Genomic DNA, 22,529 nt, shown 5'->3' with positions numbered 1-22,529 from the left:
CAGGAGAATGCATAATATACTTGTTGAAAGGAAATGCACTGTTGTAAATTCTGCCATGGACATCAAAGATCACAGGTCTTTGCTGCTTGGCCCATTCAATTTAATAGGATTTAATAAAGATTCTTCTTCTACAGCTGTTGATTAGCAGCTCCTCAGATTAGCAAAGAGGCCAGAACAAATGCAGGGTAATAACATTATCTTTCTTGGGATTAACACCTTTGGCATCTGTGTGTTTATGGTTCAGGAGCCAGAGGCTTAGTTTGTGTGATGAAGTTTAGGAATCCAGGCCCACCTCCAGCATGCTGGAGTCCTCTTCTGGACCCCTCATATCTTGCTTTCGTAAATAATGATCCCTTTCAGAAACTGAACAAGATCTGGGGAAAACCAAGTTTTGTTCTGCTCTTCATAGAAGGCAGTTTTAAAACCCCATTGCTCCGCTGGCTAAAAACCCCCTCTAGTTTCTAGTCTATGTTTACTCACAAAAGTTTTATTTTTATATACAGAAAACTTCTGAACACCTTCTTTACTTTTCTGAGCCTTCCTAGCTGCTTTCTCTTCCCCAGGCTTAAACATAAATTTCTAATAGGCTTCTGGAGAGGCATTTCTTTAGAAGGGACCTCATGGCATGTATCTATTCCTTGAAAAACCTGGACTTTCCTACCAGGAGGTGTCATTCTCCTGGCTCTCCTTCTGAATGACCATAAATATCACCTGCCTGCCACAGGATTGTTAATGTTTGAAGTGAGACAACATGGGACATGCCCAAAATCTCCTTGTTCAATGAAACAGCTCTCCAGGTTTGTTTCCAGGGCTCTGCTGTCCTTTGGTTGTCCTTCCCTGCTCTTGGTGTCCGTGCCTTGCACCATATGTTGGGGGCATGATGGAAGCAGTGTGCAGGTGATGTGGTTCCTGAGGCCCAGCTGTTCCTTTGTGGTCTGCAGAGACAAACAGTGTGAATGAGCTGTTTAATCGATCAGAGTTCATTTCTGTGGAATATGTGACATCCTGAATATCAGGATGGGCCTTTCAGCTGCTTTTCTTCAAGATAAGTTCACACATTTGCGTTCATGGAGATATGAGGGGTTTTTGATTGGTAGATTTAGGGCTGGAGGCACTCAGCAGGGACACCATGCCCTTCCTTTGTCATGGTGTTGGGATTGCAGCTCCCAAGAAAAAAATCAGGATGAAGATGATGGATGGGGAGTGTAATGGTATGGAGTCTTACTAGCATAATTCTGGATATAAATTGAAGTTATGTCCTTTGACTCAACCTTTAGATAAACCTTTGTCTGTATTTGACTCTAGAGGATATAGAGCAGCTGCACTCCTAATTTATCTATCTTCAGGTGAGCATGAATCCGTAGCTTTCATTTTATTTTGAGGTTAGTGTAGCTTCCCCACTGTATTTATGTACCCCTCACTGTGGGGATTTAGATTAACTGAACTCTTAACTGCCTGAAGTAAGAATGTTGTATGCAGGCCCGGTATTATTTCATAGCTGGTAAATGACAATTCCTTCTCTTCCTGTTGATACAATACCTGTTATGAAAGTGATTTTATTTCTGTGGGCCAAATAACCAGACTCTCCTGCTGATTGCAGCCATGTGACTACAAATGATGGGTAAATGCCTATTGATAAATGGGAGGAAAAACCTAGTATTGCACCAGGAAGGATAAATACAGAATCAATCATTTGTTTGGAAAACCCTTGTAAGATCAGAATCCAAATAAAACCCTAACACTGCCAAATTCACCACTAAACCATGTCCCTAAGCACCTAAGTATCTCCACCAGTTCCCTGGGCAGGCTGTTCGGGTGCTTGACAACCCTTTACCTGTGAAGGATTATTAACAAGGTCGGTGGGGTGGGGTACATGCTCAGCACTTGAGAAAACTGACTCTGTGGATCACTTTTTAGGCTCAAACATAAAAGTGCAACAATTTCAGGATGGGTGATAGATCATCCTTCCTGATAAGTCAAGAAATCTAAAAGTGTTGGAAGTGCAAAACCCTTAAAAAAGGAAAAGTTAAAGTATTGTTTTCAAGCCCTGGAAATAAGGGAAGTCCAAATTTTCTTGGTACCAGTTAACTGGAACTTTAAAAGGCCTTGTGGCGCCAGACTGTTGGGGTTTTCTTGTCTGGGAAGTGATAAAATTAAGTAATTTAACACCACTGCTTTCAGCTTTAGTGATGAGCTCTTTGTTCTTGAAACAACAATTCTCTGCAGCAATTAAAGTACACCTCACTGATGATCTTATGTTAAAAATGCCTGTCCTAAAAGTAATTACTGATCCAGCTGATGGAAATAAATTTCTTGCTCTGAATAATCCGTAGATGGTATGGTTGTGGCGAAAAAAGCTCCTAAAAGAGTCCTTAATTCAAGAACTTCTGTTTTCTCATGGTCTGTTGACTGAGGAAAGTCATGAGTGGTGTGAATGATACACTTTGATGGCTGTTTTTGGGTCAGGCTTTACTTCTCAGTGCTGTGCAGTTGTTCCTTGTGCTTTGGTCTTCTGCCTTGAAGATTTCAGATACCCAGTGGCAAGTTCTCCTTCCACAGAATTCCAGTAGTTTTGGTGATGGACCTTTCATGATCGTTATATTTGTTGTAATGAATGCTGTGTTTAATGATTTAATGATTGCTCTTGAATACAGCTGTAATTAAGGACTCAAACATGTTAAATACCATGTCCATTGATGTATAAAAATTATGTACCTGAAGCAGAACTTGAGCACTGAAGAGAACCGACCTGAAGTTTGGAATTCATAAACTCATGGTGAAATGCATTAGTAAGGAAGTGAAGCTGCAGCATCTTCTTCCTTTTTGTAGCCACTTCCTCCTGATACAGCAAATGAAGAACAGTGCTTCATGTCAGCACTCCAGTGCTGCTGATAAGGTCACATGTTCTCTGATAAGTCAAATCAGTATTTTATTGGAACAGAGCTAGGCAGAAGCTATGCAAAAAATCTGCAAAACCAAAACCATGTCTCATGATGACCACTTTTACAGTCTCAACCACCTACCTCATCTCCTAACCCCAAAACTTGCTCTCACTCCTCTCACTTGCCAAAAGCCAAAGCTGTTCTGTCCCTCAGAGCCAGCATCCCCTGTCAGTGTCACTTCTGAGACATCTCCCCTGCTGAGACCATGGGGCTGTGGAACACTGTTGCAATAGGACACAAAATAAAAATGCTTGACTCCAGTCAGAAGGCAGCAGAAATCAGAAGGTTTGTTTACAATTCATTCAGCCCTTTTATAACATGCTGTGCTAAGAAGACGCGTTATTGGTCCTGATGACTGACTGACTGACACCTCTCCCATTGGCTCAGTAACAGAAATAGCAAACAACATCTGTTGTTGTGGGAAAGGAATACTGTTTACACAAGGTTGTTTTGGGAAAAAAAGAAACTGTTGAAAAGTTTCCCTTGAGAAGAGCTCAGCAATTCTCAGGCTCAGAAAATATTGGGCCCACAGAACAGAGCTGGGATAGTAAATGAACAGTCAATGCATGCATTATATACTTATTCTTTCTATGAGTACATGAAGGGAGATAAGGCTCCAAGAGCTTCTCTGCCACGATTTCCAACAGTGAAATTAGAAATAATCAAGTTCTGCATGGGATCAGTTCCACCTGCAACTGCAGGCAGCCAGTGTGTGATGTTAGGGCCAGTCCTGCTTTTATCTTAACTCGAGGTGCAAGTTGTTGTTTCCTTTGCTCCTTGACTCCGTTTCCCGTTTCAGTGCTCTGAATCACCCCTGGACAGTGCAAGTGAACCCCCAGCCTCAGGTTAGATTCTTCAATGGATATTTTTGCCTGTTTGGAGGAAATTGAGTACTATGAGTCACATCAGAATTCCCGAAATGAGAAGTGGAGATAAGATTTTCTGACTCCTGGGGTTCCACTCCAGACAGAGTGGAGACTGCCTCAGGCAGCCTTGAGAAATTCCAGTGTCTTTGTAGCAGTTGCATTGCCTACCTTATTCACACTTAATCAGACATACAGGCTGAGGGATGAGTATGTTTTCGGAAATTATCTTTTCTTCCCATCTGGACCTCAGGGAAAATTTGTGCCTTAAACCCTTTGTCTCCTAATTTCTAAAGAATTACGGTTTGCAAGCTCCTCTCCAAACAGGAAACACCTTCACTACTGGCACTAGAACTCCTTTTCCCCCCTCAAAGCTGGCTAGATTTCTTACTTTTCCTCTCCTAGTGAGTATTACTGTGGGTGAAACTGGAGGTTTTTCCACTGTTTCAGAATTTCAAGTGCTTCTATGACTCTTTGCCATGGGATAAATGTCCATTATACAAAGCACTTTGAAATAAATACTTATCAAGTGTTTTAATTTAGGCATGACAAAAATATCTTCTAGGAGAGAAGTGGAACTGGATTACTCAGAGGCACTTAAAGCTCTGTTTTTGTATGTTGATATGTAAATGCAGATGCAATCTTGTAGATAAAGAACCAGTCTTTAAAAAATAAATGGAAAATTAATCTCTGTCTTTCTCTATGTGTACAAATGTACATTTATATACTCTGTTTGCCTGGGATCCCACCACATTCTGTATTTGTCTTGGATTTGTGATTTCTTCAAGTTCAACAGAGTTTCAGATAAAGCAGAATAATTTTCCATTGCATTAAATTTCTTGAGATACTGATAGAGATAGTGAAAAAAATGTTTCTCAAACCAAAACTTACAAATTTCCAACAGAAAGGCAGTCTCTACAATACCCCTGTTTTAGCAATTCATGGCCTCTTTGGAAAATTTTGAATTAAAACTTTGTCACTAGAAATCAATCCACCTCTACTTGTTATGCACCAAGTGAATGTGAAACGTTGATCACATTCCTCCTAAGTACTGTAAAACACCTTTTGGGTTTTAGAAGATTGTAAAGAATTCTTTCCTCCAGCGCCCTTTTTTTACAGCAGGGTCGGAATAAAACAGTTCTCTTGGACAGATAGGGTTCTTTGAAAAACTGCCCTTTGAGTAGTGATTCCATCCCTTGTGTGCTCATTTTATGGTGATTTCAGCTAAGCATTGTTTCACTTGTTTCCTCATAAGAAAGTCTCATGGGGCAATATTAAAAGTCTTAATCATAACAAACCATAGTGCACTATTGTTTATTACTGACACAGCCTTGAGGCACAAGCCAGGTTGATCTGCCAGGAACAGATCAATCATATCAATGTCGATTGTTCTTGACAGTTTAGCAGTGTCTGCCAATTTTTCAATGGTTTTCTTTAACATTTTTCAATGTTCTAATGTCTTTTCTAGGTGTTCATGTGGAAGCCCTGTCTTCTGATTACCTTGGTCTTCTTTTCTGAGATACAGAGAGGCAATATTTGCTTTTTGTCCAACTTTTTACACATTTTTCTCATATTCTCCAAGTTAATTACTGAGAGTTTGCATCTTTTAACTGTAGTTTGATTGGTTGTAACCAACCTAAATAGTCTTCACTCCATAATCTGACCTGTTCTGTTTTCCCAATGCATGACACTATTGCAGTGAATATTAACTTCCCTTTATATAGAAAGGAATATTTGACATTTCCTCTGTCAATTGCTGTCCTTTAAATGGCAGACCTGGCTGGATTTTGTTGTTTTTATTCCTAATATGTTTATATGGCACTTTCTTACCCTTTATGTCTCAGAGGGGCCTCTTAAGTGAACCTTCCAACTGGAAAATTAGTTGTGGCTACATAATTGTCAATGTACCTCTGTTTGTATGGGAAAAGAGGTGATCTGGAGTGTTCCCTATAAAAAGCTGAGCTTTCACTTGTGCAAATTAAAGTCTGGAGTGTATAGTGTGAAAAACTAGGTTCACTCTCCTGGTAAAATTTAAAAGTTTAATAAGGATAATGGGAGACAAAAATAATAAACCAAAATTTTTAGATGCTGGGTGCTTGGCATTCAGCCAAGAGCACACCTGCTATTTGGGAGACACTCTATATATCTTTTCTATTGTATCAGCTTATTACATATTCATAAACAATTATGTATATTTAAACTTTTCCCCAAACTAGTTTATATGTGTTAAGAACTGTTTAGCATGGCTTTTCCTTGGGTCTGCTTTTTTAGAGCATGCACATTTCTTGGCTGTGGTTTTAGTCTGTTCTTATTATCACTTTTATCACCAAACTTTAGGGTTTTGGTCCATACTTTCTTTGGACAACAGGTGCTGATAGTTGGCATATCAGTAGCAGGGGTCTTCATCATACATTCATTGGATGTTATCTTAACTAAGCAGGTGGTTTAATTACAGGCATAACTATATTAGCTATTTTACTGCTATGTCTAAGTTTAGTTAATAGCAGAAATAAAAGCTATATCTTTATAGTAAAGTTACTTTAACATTATTTTAATATTTGTGAAAAACCAATATTATAATATGTATTTATAACAATAGGAACAAAAAGTGTTTAGCATTTCTAAAAAATTGTCTTTAGAGTCTCCTATTTTTCTGGAAGAGAGGAATTGTATTAATATTAAGGAACTATGTCTGTACTCATGTAGCATAAGAAGAGAGCAACCACTTCATCCAGCTCTGTACAGCACAAGAAATGAATAACTTACGTTCACAAATCAATTGGCAAAAGCCTAAAAAAAGCATGAATGTGAAATAACTTTGAGAAGAGAATAAATTAGTAGCACAGGAAGCAGCTAAGGTCAGGCTGCATGGCATTTTTACCTTGATTATCTACAGTTCAACCCAAGTAACTGTATCACAGGTATTTTTCCTGAAATATATATGTAGTTCAGTATCCAACATGAGCTTTAGCTCATAGGAATCCCAGTCCCCCTGAAGTTTTTAAGTGCCTTTGACTTTTAATAATGAGGTTTTAACCTCTATTGTGGGGTTTTGAGTTTCAGGCTTTCTTTTTTCCTGAAAACTTTGCCTTCCTCTTCCAGTACATTAGAGGGAAATAAGAATATAGTCAGTGGGTAGCAGAATTCCCTGGGAAAAACCAAAAAGAGCCCCATGTCAATGATGCACTAGGGAATACAGCCAACAAAAAGAAGCAGTCTTTTTTTAGGCTGGAGTTTTTACAAGCATATTGCTTATAGGCTTTGGTGTTTTGTTATTTTTTGTGGGGCTTTCTTTATCTGCTGCAGACAAGAGGTCTCAGACAGCCTCTGCAAAGGAAGACTACTGTAAACTATGAAATAAGCTCTTCCTTCCTCCGGAGATTCCATTGGCAAAGAAATTCTTATAAAGTTTCCTCAGAACTTTCTTCAGAGTTTTTACCATGACAAGGATGAGTGCTTACCAGTAGGAAGCTCATTAAGTGGCTTGGAAAAGGGAATCTCCAGGAAAAGGCGTAGCATTTTCTGCCTCTTGACGCCTGGGAGCCTAAAAACTGCCCTGAAGTTGTCCATAAATTTTCTGTGCATACAGTTATAACAGCTGATCAATGCTTTAGGAAACGTAACAAAAAAACCCACCCCTGCCCTATCAAGACTGATTCACATTAGTGTGTAGCAGAATAATGTTTACAGAACCCCCGTGAAACTAAGCCCTGCTGCATAATGTGCTGTGCAGGTGCATTAAAGTACCAGCTTCTGTCTGTGTTCTGTAGGTGGTAAAGCCTCCTAACAGAGAAGGGCTGGCAAACAGGAAGAGTTTTCATTCCCAGTTTGAGGCTAAATAAACAGCAGGCCTGATCTGATGCTACCTGGAAGCCTCAGGAACTCTGGCTCTTCTAAGCAAGGCTTGCCCAGGCCGGCCAAAAGCTAACCTCAGCTTTGCAGACTTTCTTGATTGTCCGTTTGTGTTTCTAGCTTTGCTAGTTCACACCTGCTAGAAAGCGTTCCTCTGCCTACAAATATTCAGTGTGCTGTTTTTAATCCTCACTCTCTTCAGCAAATGACTTGCTTTCTAAGACTTTGTGGCAATTTCTAGTCAACTCTCCTGATTTGTTAGTAACTGAGGCTGTTTTAGAATATACTCTTTATTCCATGCTATTTTCTGAGATGATTTTTTTGATGGGCAGAGATCTTTGGCTACTTGACAATTTGGGGTTTTTTGGTGAAAAAATTGGGCGATACCAGTTGATGTTAGCTTGGAATCCAGAAGCCACTGATTTTTCTTCTTTAAGAACAGAGGCTGAGGCTCCAAAATCAGAGCTCTAACATGCACTGTATAAACTCTAACTATGCTTTACAGATATGAGGTGGGTGCTGTCCTGTGGCCTCCTGTTGCTGCCAGCGCTCGTTGAGTCCTTTGCATGTTCAGCCTCATTAAATCCCATCCATAATGGTGAAGCTTTATGCAGCAGTATAATTAATCAGGACATACACAACAAATGTGCATGAATTCCTAGTGTCTTGTCCTAGTCTTGTCCACCTGAAATATTATATGCACCTGTTGAGGAGCTGTAACTATTGAGATCAGGACATTGAACAATATGGTGCAAGGGACTCTTCAAAGCAAGGTCCATGTTTCAAGCTTGACTGCTGCAAGTGACTGATGAACCTGTATTGTGAAGAGTTCCAGCAATCCTGGAGCTGGCAAACCTGACCACAAATGAGGGCTCTGCACAGCTGAGCTCCACAAGGAAGGGCTCATCCAGTGCTGCAGTTTCCATTTTTACTCCAACTTGGTTAACCAGCTTTGAGTGTTGGCACCTTTCCTACCGAGAGACCAGAAGAACTGACACCTCCTTGCTGCAGAACATTATACCAGGTGAAAAACTGGAATCTGCTTATTCATGCAGTTAATTCAAGCTAATTGTCACCCTCCTCCTTGATATCCTGGAATTGTGTGTTTCTGTCAGTAGAAGTTTGTAATGTGGCACTTGGCAGTTTGTCAGCTCAGTGCGTCTTTCTGGGAGGGCTGATCTGGCAAGGGGTGACATCCGTGCTGACGTGTGTGGGAGGGCCAGATCCTGGGATTTTCCAGGAAATTTTTTTCCACACGGAATTTCCCGTCTCGTGGAGGGCAGGCTTGTTGAGGGAATAAAAGACAGAGCATCACAGAGTCCAGACACTTGAAGCTGAACTTGATTTTCAAGGCTGAGTTCATCCACTTAGCCACAGAAAGCAGTCCCTGGGAAGCGGCGTAGAGGAATTCTGTCACCTGGACACTGCAGCTACACACTGTGAGTAGAAATGGACCCTGTTATTCTGTTTCACTACCCAGCTAAAGGAGAACTGGACAGATGGAAACTGTGTTCATTTTCCTTAAAAGCTGCTTACATTTTAAAGTATCTCGATATTAAAACGTGGTTTTAAATTAGTAATTTCCTAGAAGTGGAAGTTCTATTTAATTGATATTTAAAAGTATGTAGTAAAAATTGCATTGTCAGTAGTTTATATAGAATTTTGACAGCTCACTATTTGTTTTTTACAAATGTTTTTCTTTGATTTTTCATAGCCATCTGCTGAAAAGATAAAGAAAACTCTCAGAAACATGATTTGCTTGCAGTTCCTATCTCTTCTTACCTATGGTAAGTGTGTATTTCTCTATGTAGAAAACTAGTGGGATGGCAATATTAGTGTGACTATTCTCTTTAAGCTCATCATCAAATAGATTTTTTTAACCTGCCCTAATTAACCTGAGGCTGTGTTCACACAGAAAAAGTTCTGGATGCAATGGCATGTTTTCCCTGCTTGCCTGTCAAAGCCATAATTGGCTCCTATAGTCTCAAAGCTTTGTGTGGTCAGACATAGTTTCACAGGCTGAAGTCTCTGTACTTGAAGCTGATTTGCCTGGTTTGAAGCTTGCCAGGTGATTGTTTATAAAATAATTACCTCTAGTTTTTATGCATTTTTTTATTACCACAATAGTTTTTATGCATTTTCAGATACTGATAAGTTTGCAGTATGTATAGAGCTTAAATGTCCTCTTCTAGAGAGAGAGGAGGGGAGAAGTCAGACATCAACTTTTGCATATCTTCTTGTTCTAGGACTTACAGTGCTGCAGGGGGTGAATGGGTGGACATACCATTATTCAGACACAAACATGACCTACAGGGAAGCAGAGCTGTGGTGCAGAAAGAAGTATACTAACCTGGTTGCCATCCAGAACAAGGAGGAAATCAAGCATCTCAATGCCTTCTTACCCTTCAATCCGGGTTACTACTGGATTGGAATCAGAAAAGTTAATGATGTGTGGACCTGGACTGGAACTAACAAAGAACTGACAGAAGAAGCAAGAAACTGGGCTTCGGGGGAGCCAAATGGCAAAGGGAACAATGAGGACTGTGTTGAGATCTACATCAAAAGAGGGAAGGATGATGGCAAATGGAATGATGAGCAGTGTGAGAAAAAGAAGGTCGCCTTGTGCTACACAGGTATGATGGTGATTCCAGTGTGACCCTGGGGAGATAAGGTGGTGGCTGGGATGAGTTGTTGAAATTCATCTCATATTTATCTCAGAACAAGTGGTCTTAGAGTTTCCAGCCAGCAGAATCCTTTTACTGTGAGCTAGTCTGTAAAAGGTGTGCATTTCAGAAATTCTTCTGTGAAATGACAGGATAATCCTAAATACCAAACCCTCTGATTTTCCTTTGCTATACAGTGGGCTTGTTTAGTGCAAAAAGATAAACAAAGTGCTAGCCAGGTTTCATTAGTGGCTGTTGTTAATGCTCTCATAATTTGCTTCTTTTTTTTTTCTTTTCCCCAGCTTCTTGTAACCCATCTCTCTGCAGTGGCCATGGAGAATGCATAGAGACCATCAACAATCACACCTGCCATTGCAACCCTGGGTTCTATGGGCCTGAGTGCGAGTTTGGTAAGATTATTTCATCTTTTTCACCAACTGATGCTAGCTAGTGTTCAGTTTGGCTTCTTGGTTTACCTGCTCAGCCAAAGAGACTGATTGTGTACCTTCTTGTGCTTCTTTGAAGTTAAGAGTTGTGATCCACTAAAGAAACCTGATCATGGGAGCCTTGAGTGCCAGCATCCATTGGGGGACTTCAGCTACAACTCGTCCTGCACAGTTCAGTGTGAGGAGGGCTATGAGCTGACTGCACTGGGATCTGTTCACTGCACCTCTGCTGGGGTCTGGTCTGCCCCCCTTGCAGCATGCAAAGGTGAGCTTTCTGCATTGTACACAGCCCTGTAAACCTCGGTGCTGCTCTGGCAGGAGGTGCAGATGGAAGTTTGGCCAATTCCTTTGTAAATAATTACATGGTGTGGGTGCTATTTTATTTCAGCACTCAGGTCTCTGTTCCTGAGGAGTTGAAATGAGTAGGATGAATATTCTGGCCTTGTTCCTTGCAGGGAAAGACTTTTCCAACTCTTAGGTGGGAACAGGGAATTGAGATGACCTAGCTGTGAGACTGCTCTCAACAGGCCAATTACTCCTGACTGTAGGAATCATTTTCTGAGGTGTTTGGTGTAGAATGAGATACGTTCCTAAGCAAACAAAAGCATCAAAGATCACCCAACAGCAGTCAAAATAGGGAAATTTTGGACTGCAAATCATTGCTGTCATGAGCTGTAGATGAATTAACAGTCTTGCCTTAAGAGCCAGTTTCCCATTTTAAAATATTTTCCCTTCTGTCTGCTTTCTGAGATGGTGGCATAGCAGACCTGTAGGGGCATCAGACCCCTTTCTAAAGCTGCTCCTGTTTAGTGCGTGTGTTGCTAAGTTTCAGAAAAGAAAAAAACTTTTTATGGTTTGTTATAAGCTAAGCTCAATACTGTCTCTTGTGCCTTTCAGCTGTGACCTGTCCTGCCCTGGAAATGCCTGTCCATGGGGCTGTGAACTGCTCCCATCCCTCTGTGCAGCTCACCTGGGGAACCACCTGTGAGTTCACCTGCGAAGAAGGATTTACCCTGACAGGACCAGCTACACTGCAGTGTGGCTCCTCTGGGGCCTGGGACAGGCAGCAGCCGACCTGTGCAGGTAATTTCCTTTTTCCTGCTCCCCTGAGCCCTCAGGGCTGTCAGCATTGCCTGTTGCTCTCCTGAAGCACCCGTGCTGATCGCTGTTGTCTCCTGGTGCTGCAGCTGTGAGGTGTGAGGCTGTCCCGCGGCCAGCAGAAGGCTCTGTGAGCTGTGACCGGGATCCTTCAGAGCTCACCTCGGGCTCACGCTGTGATTTTCAGTGCAGGGAGGGATATGTCCTGGAGGGCTCCTCCAGCACCGAGTGCCTGCCACAGGGTCAGTGGTTACAGCCTGTGCCAAAATGCAAAGGTAAGACTTGCTGGGTTGGAAACCACTGACTGAAGTTTCAAGAATCTGAAGGGACTTTCTAAATCAAGTGGAATCAAAGAGTAACATTCATCCCCACCATGTCTGTAGCACTTTTCACGAGCAGATCTCAAGGTCGGGTCATTTAGCCTCGTGTGTTAATGAGGAAACAGCAGTGCAGGGTGACAAACAACACTCTGGGGCAGTGTCCCCAACACACAATAACACACTTTGGAGTGTAGTCTTCTGCCAGGGATTCTTTAATCCCTAAACCCCAAATGGGAGTAAGTGTTGGTTTATGCAGTGCAGGGTGGAGAGTAATCTGGAGCCATTCCCAGGATAACTTGTATGCTTTGGGTGCATATTTAGGAGTTCTGGCTGCACTCTGCAGCCTGCTGAAATCTGTGTTTCTGAGATACTGCTAGGTCTGAAGGGAGTAGGATGGCTCTGGAGGGGAGAGCTCCAGCCAAGGCATGTCTTCTTACCAGCTCCTAGAAGAGTGTTTATCCTGACCTACTCCAAGCTAAGCTCTGTGCTGTCTCTTGTGCCTTTCAGCTGTGACCTGTCCTGCCCTGGAAATGCCTGTCCATGGGGCTGTGAACTGCTCCCATCCCTCTGTGCAGCTCACCTGGGGAACCACCTGTGAGTTCACCTGCGAAGAAGGATTTACCCTGACAGGACCAGCTACACTGCAGTGTGGCTCCTCTGGGGCCTGGGACAGGCAGCAGCCGACCTGTGCAGGTAATTTCCTTTTTCCTGCTCCCCTGAGCCCTCAGGGCTGTCAGCATTGCCTGTTGCTCTCCTGAAGCACCCATGCTGATCGCTGTTGTCTCCTGGTGCTGCAGCTGTGAGGTGTGAGGCTGTCCCGCGGCCAGCAGAAGGCTCTGTGAGCTGTGACCGGGATCCTTCAGAGCTCACCTCGGGCTCACGCTGTGATTTCCAGTGCAGTGAGGGATATGTCCTGGAAGGCTCCTCCAGCACCGAGTGCCTGCCACAGGGTCAGTGGTTACAGCCTGTGCCAAAATGCAAAGGTAAGACTTTTGGAAATTGCAGTTTTCTGGTCACTGGGGAACACACAGAAATCCATATTCCTATAGGGCCCTGGCTCCAAACTGAACTCTTTGCTCCCATGTTTTCAGCTGTGGCTTGGAAAGCCTGCTCATGGCTCTGAGCAGCTACCATCCCAAAGTCAAATTAATTTGAAAATAAATTGTACACCTGCTAGTGCAAAAAATCGGGCCCAAGACAGGAAAGTCCTTAGTGACACTTAACCATATCTTTTTTTGTTCCAGTCATACAGTGTGACCCACTGAGCTCTCCTGAGAATGGCTATATGGATTGCTCTCACGGGGCTGGGATCTTCACCTACAACACCTCCTGCCACTTCAGATGCCTTGAAGGATGGAGTCTCAATGGCTCTCGTATTCTTGAGTGCAGCCATTCAGGAACCTGGAGTGCCAGCCTGCCCACATGTGAAGGTATGTTGCCCTGTGAGCAGCCACAGAGAGGTGGCACTGGACTTTTAGTCACATGAGGTGTGGAAGGGTGGTGGTAGTAGCAACCAGTGAGCTAGAACATGTAGTGAAGTCCAGGAATTCAAAAGCCCAACAAAATCATTCATTATGCTTGAAAACAGAAGACGGGAAAAATGCTAAAAGATCTTGGTGGGAAATGTTGATTTCTTATATATTAAAAAAACCCCTGCAACTGGATTTCAGTTCTTTCTGTTTGGCTTTTAAACAAAGTATTTCTCATTATGAGCTTTTTTCCATGTGAATAGAGACAAAAGCTTTTCTAGAGAAACATAACCTTGTGGGGAAATCTGCATTAATAAGTCTGTTTATAAATTTATAGGGTTTTTTTAATTTGGTCTGATAGTTTCTTGGATAAACTCCCCAGCCAAAAGGCCTCACAGAGCTTTTCTCTCAGAGGCTGTGATTTCAAAGGACAGAAAGCTCAGTCTTGCCTTCTCATTCAAGGCAGTAAGAGCTCTGACACTGCTCTCAGATGGAACACCCCTGGCTTGCCTGGAATGCTTTTGCTTGAGGTCCTAAAAGCTCAATTCCACTTTCATTTGCTTGAACAGAATTTAGATCCTTGAATAATTTCACTGATCTCAGCAGGATTTCTCCAAGAGGAAGATAGCACACAGGGAGTTAAAATATGAGCTGCAACATGAAAATAAGAAGAGTACAAATTGCTATGCAAGGCTGGAGGTTAGAGACAGACCCTGGGGTAGGGAGCTTCTTGCCTTGCCATTACTTTGGCAATGGCTGAGGTGATTTTTGGTATTCAGCTTTTCACCTTGTGTACAGGAGCTGTCCTGTTTCATCAGGAGAAAACTTAAGTGTTACAAGCTGCAGTTCTGGTTCCTCATGAAGAGCACGAGGAAAAGGGGGAAGGAGAGAGGGCTTCAAAGACCACCTGTGCCCCTTGATCTCACTGAAACCTTTTCATCCCTTCAGCCTCTGACCAAGCCACCTACATCTCTGTGGGCATAGCAGCCACTTCTGCCTCTCTGCTGTCCACGGCATCATTCCTCCTTTGGCTTGCCAGGCGCTTCCGGAGAAAAGGTGAGCACTTGGTCTTGCTCCAGGGCTTTATTTATCTTCCTGAAAAATTATCAGTGGAGAAAAAAAAAAAAACAAACCCCAAAACCTCCAATGCCTTATACTTTGCTTGTTGAAAAAGTGGTAATTCCCATACTTGGATAAATTCCAAAATTATTTTCAAGAACACTCCTTGTATGCCATGTTTGGCTTTTGGATGAACATCTAAAAAAGGAAAAAAAATAGTAAACCCCAGATATTTAAATAACAAGATTTAGGGCTTTTGTCTTGAAATGCTAATACCTTTTCTTATTCTTCTTGCAGCAAAGAAGTTTATTCCTTTCAGGTAAGTTGTGTCTCAAAAAGCAACATAAAAAACCTCACTGCTGTCACTTTGCCAAAATCCATTTGATAAAAACCTGTTGTCATTAAAGTGCTTTTCACTTTTTGTTTTATAGGAACTGGCAGGAAACAGGCAGTGAAGGTAGTTTCCAAAGTGCTGGCCAGAATGTCTAACTCAGGTGTTTCAGGTAAGCACATGTCATGGCTTCGCTCCCAAATTCTCTTCCTTTTAATCACACAAACAATCAATCAGAGCTGCTAATTGCTGTACAATTGCTGACACAGCAATATGTGCTTTGGGATACCTAATATGCATCTTGGCATTGCATGGAAGTTCCTAACAAGACTGATGGATTTATTGCTGTAGAAATGGTTGTTCAGCTCCTTAAGGATGATTGTACTTAGCATTCTGTCCAGCTGCACATGGTATTAGGAACACTTTTGTGCGGCTCTGCTACCTGCTGCATACAAAATTCCTCTAAGATGAGAGCAAATACAAATCTCTGCCAGTTTTCTGATTTATGGAGGAATTTTGTTCTCTCCACAGGAATTGCAGCCACCTTCACTTACATCTCAGATTTCTGGAGAATGGAACTGCCTGCAAATCAGCAGCTGTCCAGATGTTTTTACCTTTTGCTGACAAGATGATTGACCTTGTGTATGATTCAGAAATCTCGAGCTCAAGCTGTCTGATATTTCCACTGAAGACCAGCAGAAAACTCTGGCCTTTTGGGCAAATCCTGCCTACATTCATCCATGTAGTTATCCTAAACTGGGAGCCTGCCATCTCCTGTCCAGATGGTGAGCAAATAGTGCACTGCTGCCTAAAGAGGAGGCTGGTTCCTCCTCTGCTCCACTCAAAGGTACCGAGGTGAGGTGAAGACATGCATTATTTCACATCACTTACTACACTGCTGGAGTTGTCTCCTCTGGAGTGACAGGGGTTATGCTTGCAGAAACAGAAGAATCAGGATGACAAAATATTCACTGAACAGCTTTGAAACTATTGATCTGGTTTGTGGAAATCAGTTTTTTTTCAAGATGTCCCAGGCAATTGATATGCCTGGAATGGTATGGGCAATTATTTGGGTTTCTGCTGCATATCCCAGAACAGTAGATACCTTTTAGATATCTTTTTTTAAACTATAACAGCACTAGGAACCATAGTGCTTACACAATGTACTCTGGTTTCTGAACACAGCAGGTAGATCTGAAATTGTCTCATCCCTGTGGGATTGTGTACTGTAATATGTGTATATACATATTTATTTGTGCAGCTTTTACTGTGGGTATTTCTGTGCTCTTAACTGTACATGTATTGTAAAATACTTGTTCTTGAGTAGGTCTGTGGCTGTTGATCAATTGAGCAGAATTTACTTTAAAATAAATTGGAGGTGTTTGTAAGGATTGCATGCCTGCATAATGTTTACAAATTAAATGGAAGACTGAGATTTGTATGTTTATGTATTGAAAATATGATTTTTTGAGCTTTTTAAAAGCCTTCAAATGAGAGTCTCTCTTAATTTATGTTTAAGTTATGATTATAAGTTAAAACCTCTCATTTAACCCAATATGTATTGTCCTATTTGTAACATTTTTTAATAAAATGTTTTCAATTTAACACTCCCTATTTGTAAATGTGAATAATTTAAATTATTTTGGGTCATCCTTGTGACTTGTGGCTTCAACTGAATGTGAGGTTAGGGAGAAGACTGGCTTAAAAGTACGACTCTCCATTACTGGAGAATCACAGAATCACCAGGTTGGAAGAGACCTTTAAGATCATCAAGTCCAACCCATGCCCTAACACCACCGCTGAGTGCCACAACCAACCTATTTTTTAAACACATTCAAGGAAGGTGACTCCCAGGGCAGACGATTCCAGTACTTTATCACTCTTTCAAGAAAAACCCTTTTCCTAACATCCAGCCTAAATTTCCCTTGGAGCTTTCCGTATTTCCATAGCAGCCAAGGCCAGAGCAGCCAGCAGATGGGGCTGACTGCCTGGGACTGGCAACAGCCCGGGCCGATCCCAAAGCAGCATCGCCGGGTCTGCAAGGGAGGAGGAAGGATCAGTGGTGTGTCCTCGGTGCCTGGGCCAGCAGTGAGCTCTGGCAGTCGTTTGCAGGAGGGAGAGAAGAGCAGGAAGAGAAGGAAACAGGTGATCATGGTGCATAAATAACAGCACAAACCCCTGAGCCCGTCCAGGTTTTTTCAGCCCTTTCTGCTGTGAAGTTGAAAGAGTTTGTGTGGGTCTACAGCTGGAAACACAGCTCTGACTGCTGCCTCCATCCCTCCCTGGCCTGGCCTGCAGCCAAACACTGCCGTGGCTGTTGCTGGGGAGGTACCAGTGGGAGCTAGACACTGCTGGGGTCACCCTTTGCTACCCCTCAGATCACTAGGGAAGTTGCCCTGTAGCTCTGAAGCTGCTGCCAAGAGCTTGCCCACGCTGACAAACTCTGAGGTGCATTCCTGCCCCAGCCAAGGCTGGAGAGAAGCCATCAGGAGTGAGGCAGTCGCTGAAGAGATGCTGCACCACAGGGGACAGAGCCCGTTTCTGTTTGTCCCAAACCAATTAAAGAGCTGAGAGTGGCTGTCAGCACTTCCACTGTCTTGACAAGGTGGGGCCCAACCTTGTGAGCAGATGTAGAGCAGTAATCCTCAGGTTCCCTGAGGGGACGCAGAGATTAGCCTGGAACGCCCTGCTCTGAATCCCTGCAGGAGCTGTTTTCAGAGCTAAACACCACATAGATCCCCTGGCCTGCCCTTGTTGTTGTCCTCTACACGCATGTCTTGCATGTAGCATCCTCTGGAGAGAGCTGCTTATCCAGCATGGCTCCCACCCCTCTGCCCAGGGCAGTTCAGCTTCTCCTTTCCTGACCAGAGCTGGTGCTTCTATCAGTTTTCCCTGGGATCTTACAGGGGCTTTATTGCCAGAAAAAAGACTATAAAATTATCTCTTCTCTTTCTCCAAGCCTTGTGACTTCTAGAGGCAACACTCATCTAGTGAGGTCACATTTGGGTGGGATTCATCCTCTACTTCTCCCATATATCCCCTAGGCCAGACAAAGGGTCTCTGAAGGGGATCTCCTTCCTTGCAACGACTCTCAAGTTACATCTATCCTCATAATTAATGTTAGTCCAGGACACAGGCAAAAACCCAGCCTGTGCTCATCCAGGTTGCTTGATTCTTTATCCCTTCCTGGCACAGCTTTTCCTGCTTCAGGATATGATTTACCAGTTATGATGGCATGGTGTGCCCAGGCCTGGAGGAGCTTCAGGAAGTAATTTTATTTGTCGTGGATGTGTCTTTGCCAGTGCCTGGGAACACAGCTCTTGTTTGCTATCTGTGTAGTTCCCGTGCTGGCAACAATGGCCATGGGACTGTTGGCTGCCAGGCAGTCCTTTAGTCACTCCACTGTGTCACTCCTCCCTGTGCAGCCACTGATGGGCCACAAGATCTTTGCTGGAGGGACTTCCCTTATTTCCTGTTGTTCTGCTTCCCTGAAATTCCTCATCTCTCCCCGGGCCCATGGCATTGTTCAGAACAGGACCCGTGTTCTGCCTGGCATCTTGTTTTGGTGTCTGCTTGTGCTGTGACCTATGGAAGCTGCGAAGGTGACATTAACTGGGAGGCACGCGTGTCCTTTCACGGCTCTGCGTGTCTGCTGCTTGGCAAGGGGATGGAGTTGTGGCGTAACTTAACACATTCCTGATGATCCCAGCTACCCGGGGTGGCTTCAGCTTCTTCACTTCTGCAGTCTGACAGACGGGGAGTTAGAAACAAAATTTCACTGAAAGTCGCAGGCAGGCAGTGTTTGGTTGGGGGTGGGTGTTTCTGTCTGTGGGCTTTGGTGATGTGGACAGTGTAAGACACAGATTGGGTTTGTGCCTTCTGTTTTCATAAGCAATTAGCCACCAAACAAGCAGTCATTTACCAGGGCCTGCCTGAAGTTGCCGTGCAAAACTCCAGTTTTTAAGGACTGAGCTGGACCCAGCATTTGGGCAGTATTTCTCTTGTGAGGATAAGTCAGTGCTCCAAACTCTGGAGGCTGCACATCCTTGCAGTTCCTCGCGTGCTGTGCTGAGGCCTGGCAGAGGGACTCTGGAGCAGAAGCTCCCGCAGGAGTTGGTGCCGTGATCCAATCGCTGTAACCTGCTCTGGGAGCTGTCAGAGGATATTAGGGCCAGGAGGCCAGACTGCAGAACACAGTGTCTGTGCAATGCAGCATTCTTAGGCCTCTGTGAGTCTGGTTTCTGTCCTGAGTCTCACTGCTGTTTTGATTCCTCTGTTCTTGTAGTGGGCTGGCTCCTTTCCCTTGGCTCGAGTATCCTGCTCTGGTGTGGCTGGTGAGGGGTCTTCAGTCCATAGACGTAAAGCAGCAAATGGCTGTGATGGCTTCTTGGTCAGGCACAGAGAAATCCACAGGTTTGCTGCTCCCTGGGAGCCATAACTCACATCAAATGATAAATACAGCCCGGGCTTGCCCAGCCACAGGCAGGACAGTTTCCTGTTGGTGCTGGGCAACAGGGACTTGGTGGAAAGCAGGTACCAGAGCCCAGCCTGTCACAGCATTTGCACAGTTGTCCTATGGAGCTCTCTAGCCTGGTTTATGGCCTCTCTCCTGCACACCTGTAGGAAGAAACAATCAAAATTGCAGGTTAGATTTGACCAGTGCTGGATGAGTTTTGCTACTCACCTGGCACTATTAAACCTCACTTAGAAGGGAGGCAGACTTGGCCAATACAGTTCAGCTGTGGCTCCACAGAAAGAAATCTGCAGCCCAGAAAGTGTTTCCACAGCTGATGATGGCCAGTGCTTTCTCCAGCTCAGGAAAGCTGCTGCCAAGAACACGACAGCATGCAAAAAGCACAAATGCCTCCTAAGCAAGGCAGCAGATGCCCCCGGGCAGCTGCCAGCAGGTTTTCTACATGCCTTCCTGCTTCAGGGAAGGACATTCCCTGAAAAGCCCAACAGTTGCTTTGACTTTCAGCCTTGGCCAAGTGGGACCTTCATCAACTTCTCGCCTCGCCAGCTGCCATGAAAGCAGTGATGGCAGGTGTGAAATTGCAGGTGACTTGCTCACTTCTGGCACTCCAGTGCTGTCATTTTTGGCTTTGACAGCCTTTGAGCGGGCAGGATGAGGGAATCAGAGTGAATTCATGCCTTCTGGAGCAAATCTTGGGCCATGGAGCCTTTGAGTGGAAGGAAAAGGGTTAAAGGGGAGGTAGGAAACACTTTATTCAGGGCTTATTCCATAGGATGGTTTCTGGAAAGGAGGGGCTGCAATCAGGCAGGATGTATTCACTTCAGGATCTTGGGAAATCAAGCTCAGCCTGGCCCAAACCAAGGGGGAAAATGCAGCAGAGCCCACACAGCATGAAAAAGTGATGTCCCCACCTTACCTCATCTCATGTCAGTGCAAACAATCCAGATAACATGAAAATCAGACATGGTGGAATGCTGTCATTACAGGAACAACCAAGATATCCTGTGGGGAAATGATACAGTTTGAGCAGAAGGAAGGTGGGGGTTGTCCTGGAATACCTATCCTAAGACAGAGAGAAAGGGCCCTCTGCAGTCCTTGCTGTATTTCTGCTGAAGGCAGCAGAGGAAAGCTCTGCAGGTAAGTTAGGAACTGCTGGGTCACTGTCAGAGCATGGAGAAGATCTATGTTACTTCACAGCAGATAACTTTTGATCAGTGCAACCCCTGAAAACAACCAGATGCATCAGAGATTTTTGTATTCTGTCATCTAATCTGTGCCTTTCCTACAACTGAGTCTAAAATCTGCATTTTTAAAACTTACCAGATGTACAAAATATCTGGTAAAGTTACTGCAACTACTTACAAATGTTGGGCTCATGGAAGTCACATAACTGCTGAAAAGAAATCAGACACAGATCCCCATTTTCTCCAACTTCTATTTGTCCAGTTTGGCTGCATTAAATCCAGAAGTGCTTCCTTTTGTCGCTGACAAAAGTATTTCAAATGCTGCCAAACAAAGAGAACAACACACACACACTCACAATGATCAGTCAAAGCTTTTTTCTTGTCACTTTTGCTTCCTGTTTCTTTGCACACAGGACACATTTTGGTTCTCAGCCCATTAAATGGTGAACAAACCCTCACAACATCCTTCCCTGCCTCCTAAGTGGGAGAAAGTCCAGCAGGTCACCCTTTTTGTGGCAGAAATGGGCAATGGAGACTCTACAGACTTCAAAAGCACTTCATTCATGTTCCTGCATGAGCAGGGGAAATGGAGATGGCTGCAAACAGCAGGTACTCAACTTCCATGAAGCTCTAGAAAGTGATTCTACCTTAGAGAAATGCACTGTGCAAGGGTGAATCACAAGAGGACTTTTAGGAACATGGGCTCCTCCAGATTTTTCAATGAGCAAGATTAACCCTGAAGAGGAGATTTCTCCTTGAGCTCACACCTGAGGAAAGAACTCATCAGAGGATCCTAGAAAATAGGATTTGAAGGGTCTTGAGGAGCTGTCTACTTCCAACCCCTGTCTCAGATTGGGTTTTTCTGCAGGTGGGTGCTGGTGCTGTGCACTCTGGACAATAAACAGGGGCTCTCTGACAGGAGCCTGGGTGGCTCCCACTGCCGTGGCACCCCATGTCTGAAAGGATGTTCCAAGCAAACCCCTGGGGTTTGTCTGACAACTCCCACTAAACGATGTCCCAAAGTGCCACATCTACAGGTTTTGTAAATACCTCCAGGGATGGTGCCAGAATGATGCAGAAGTCCTTAGAGGAGAGCTCTGGGACCTCCCCAAGAAGAGCAGAGAACCTGTACCAGGGGAATGTCATGTCCTATTCTCACGCCCCTGCCTTCTCTTTCTGCTGTTTGATGGGAGACCAAACAGGCCTCTGCTGTGATCTGGGACAGCCACCCTTCTGTTCCCATGTCTCCAGTGGGAAAACCTAAGCCTTCAGGGTGTTTGGATGCTGTGGGAACAGGTGCAATAGGGGGCCTAAAAAACAACAGACCAGAAAACATATGGGCCTGCCCCAGCCCTTAATTAACCTAATTGCTGGAGCTTCCACCAAGGTCTGCATGTTTTCCTAGTGTGGTTTCCGGTGCAGGCAAGCCCCGTTCCCTGTGACAGAGAGCAGACACAGAAATGCCCTCAGCAGCCCCTCCACCCCACAAGGGGCTCTGCAGGGCAGAGCACCTCCACAAAACCCAGCTGGAGGGCCCAGGGGGCAGGTTCTCCACAGCCCACGCCTCCAACGAGGTGCTGTGGGCTTCTCTGGAGAGGGAGTGGGGGCAGGAATGGGTTTGGGAAGCTCACCAGGGTCATCACAGCCCGGAGCTGTGGCTTGTCTGCCTGCCCTGTGTCAGAGGAGGTGGCTGGCTGATTGCTGCTGCAGGGCACTGACTCACTCGGGCTGATGAGGGTATTGAGCCAGCTCACCTGCATGTTCCATGGTACAGAGTGTTTACAGAGTGAAACTGCTGCAAAAAGAACACAAAATGCTCTTTAGATAA

The 22,529-nt window shown here is 44.1% G+C and overlaps 1 protein-coding gene across 2 annotated transcripts; it reads left to right on the top strand.

The window, feature by feature from the left end:
* The first annotated feature begins 8,996 nt into the window (after positions 1 to 8,996).
* SELE (selectin E) lies at positions 8,997 to 16,539 on the top strand. Of its 2 annotated transcripts, XM_083867838.1 has the most exons (14): positions 8,997 to 9,096; positions 9,372 to 9,444; positions 9,904 to 10,290; positions 10,623 to 10,730; positions 10,846 to 11,031; positions 11,664 to 11,849; positions 11,954 to 12,139; positions 12,692 to 12,877; positions 12,982 to 13,167; positions 13,429 to 13,614; positions 14,602 to 14,709; positions 15,010 to 15,031; positions 15,144 to 15,215; positions 15,575 to 16,539. In XM_083867838.1, exons 2-13 carry the CDS (start codon positions 9,408 to 9,410, stop codon positions 15,199 to 15,201), a joined length of 1,836 nt encoding a protein of 611 aa, XP_083723964.1. In that variant the 5' UTR covers positions 8,997 to 9,096; positions 9,372 to 9,407; the 3' UTR covers positions 15,202 to 15,215; positions 15,575 to 16,539. The 2 variants fall into 2 exon arrangements, with proteins under 2 accessions (XP_083723964.1, XP_083723963.1); XM_083867837.1 differs by lacking the exons at positions 15,010 to 15,031; positions 15,144 to 15,215; positions 15,575 to 16,539 and having other exon boundaries at positions 14,602 to 14,956.
* The last annotated feature ends 5,990 nt before the right edge of the window (positions 16,540 to 22,529 follow it).

This window comes from Zosterops lateralis (genome assembly GCF_965231275.1).
Source record: "Zosterops lateralis genome assembly, chromosome: 9".
Lineage (NCBI taxonomy): Eukaryota > Metazoa > Chordata > Aves > Passeriformes > Zosteropidae > Zosterops > Zosterops lateralis.
This window is presented reverse-complemented; position numbering and strand designations above follow the sequence as displayed.

Coding starts and splice junctions, on each gene's coding strand:
- SELE (XM_083867837.1), top strand. CDS start 9,408: ATGATTTGCTTGCAGTTCCTATCTCTTCTTACCTATG. Junction 11,032..11,663: donor CCCCCTTGCAGCATGCAAAG/GTGAGCTTTCTG, acceptor TGTGCCTTTCAG/CTGTGACCTGTCCTGCCCTG. Junction 12,878..12,981: donor GCAGCAGCCGACCTGTGCAG/GTAATTTCCTTT, acceptor CTGGTGCTGCAG/CTGTGAGGTGTGAGGCTGTC.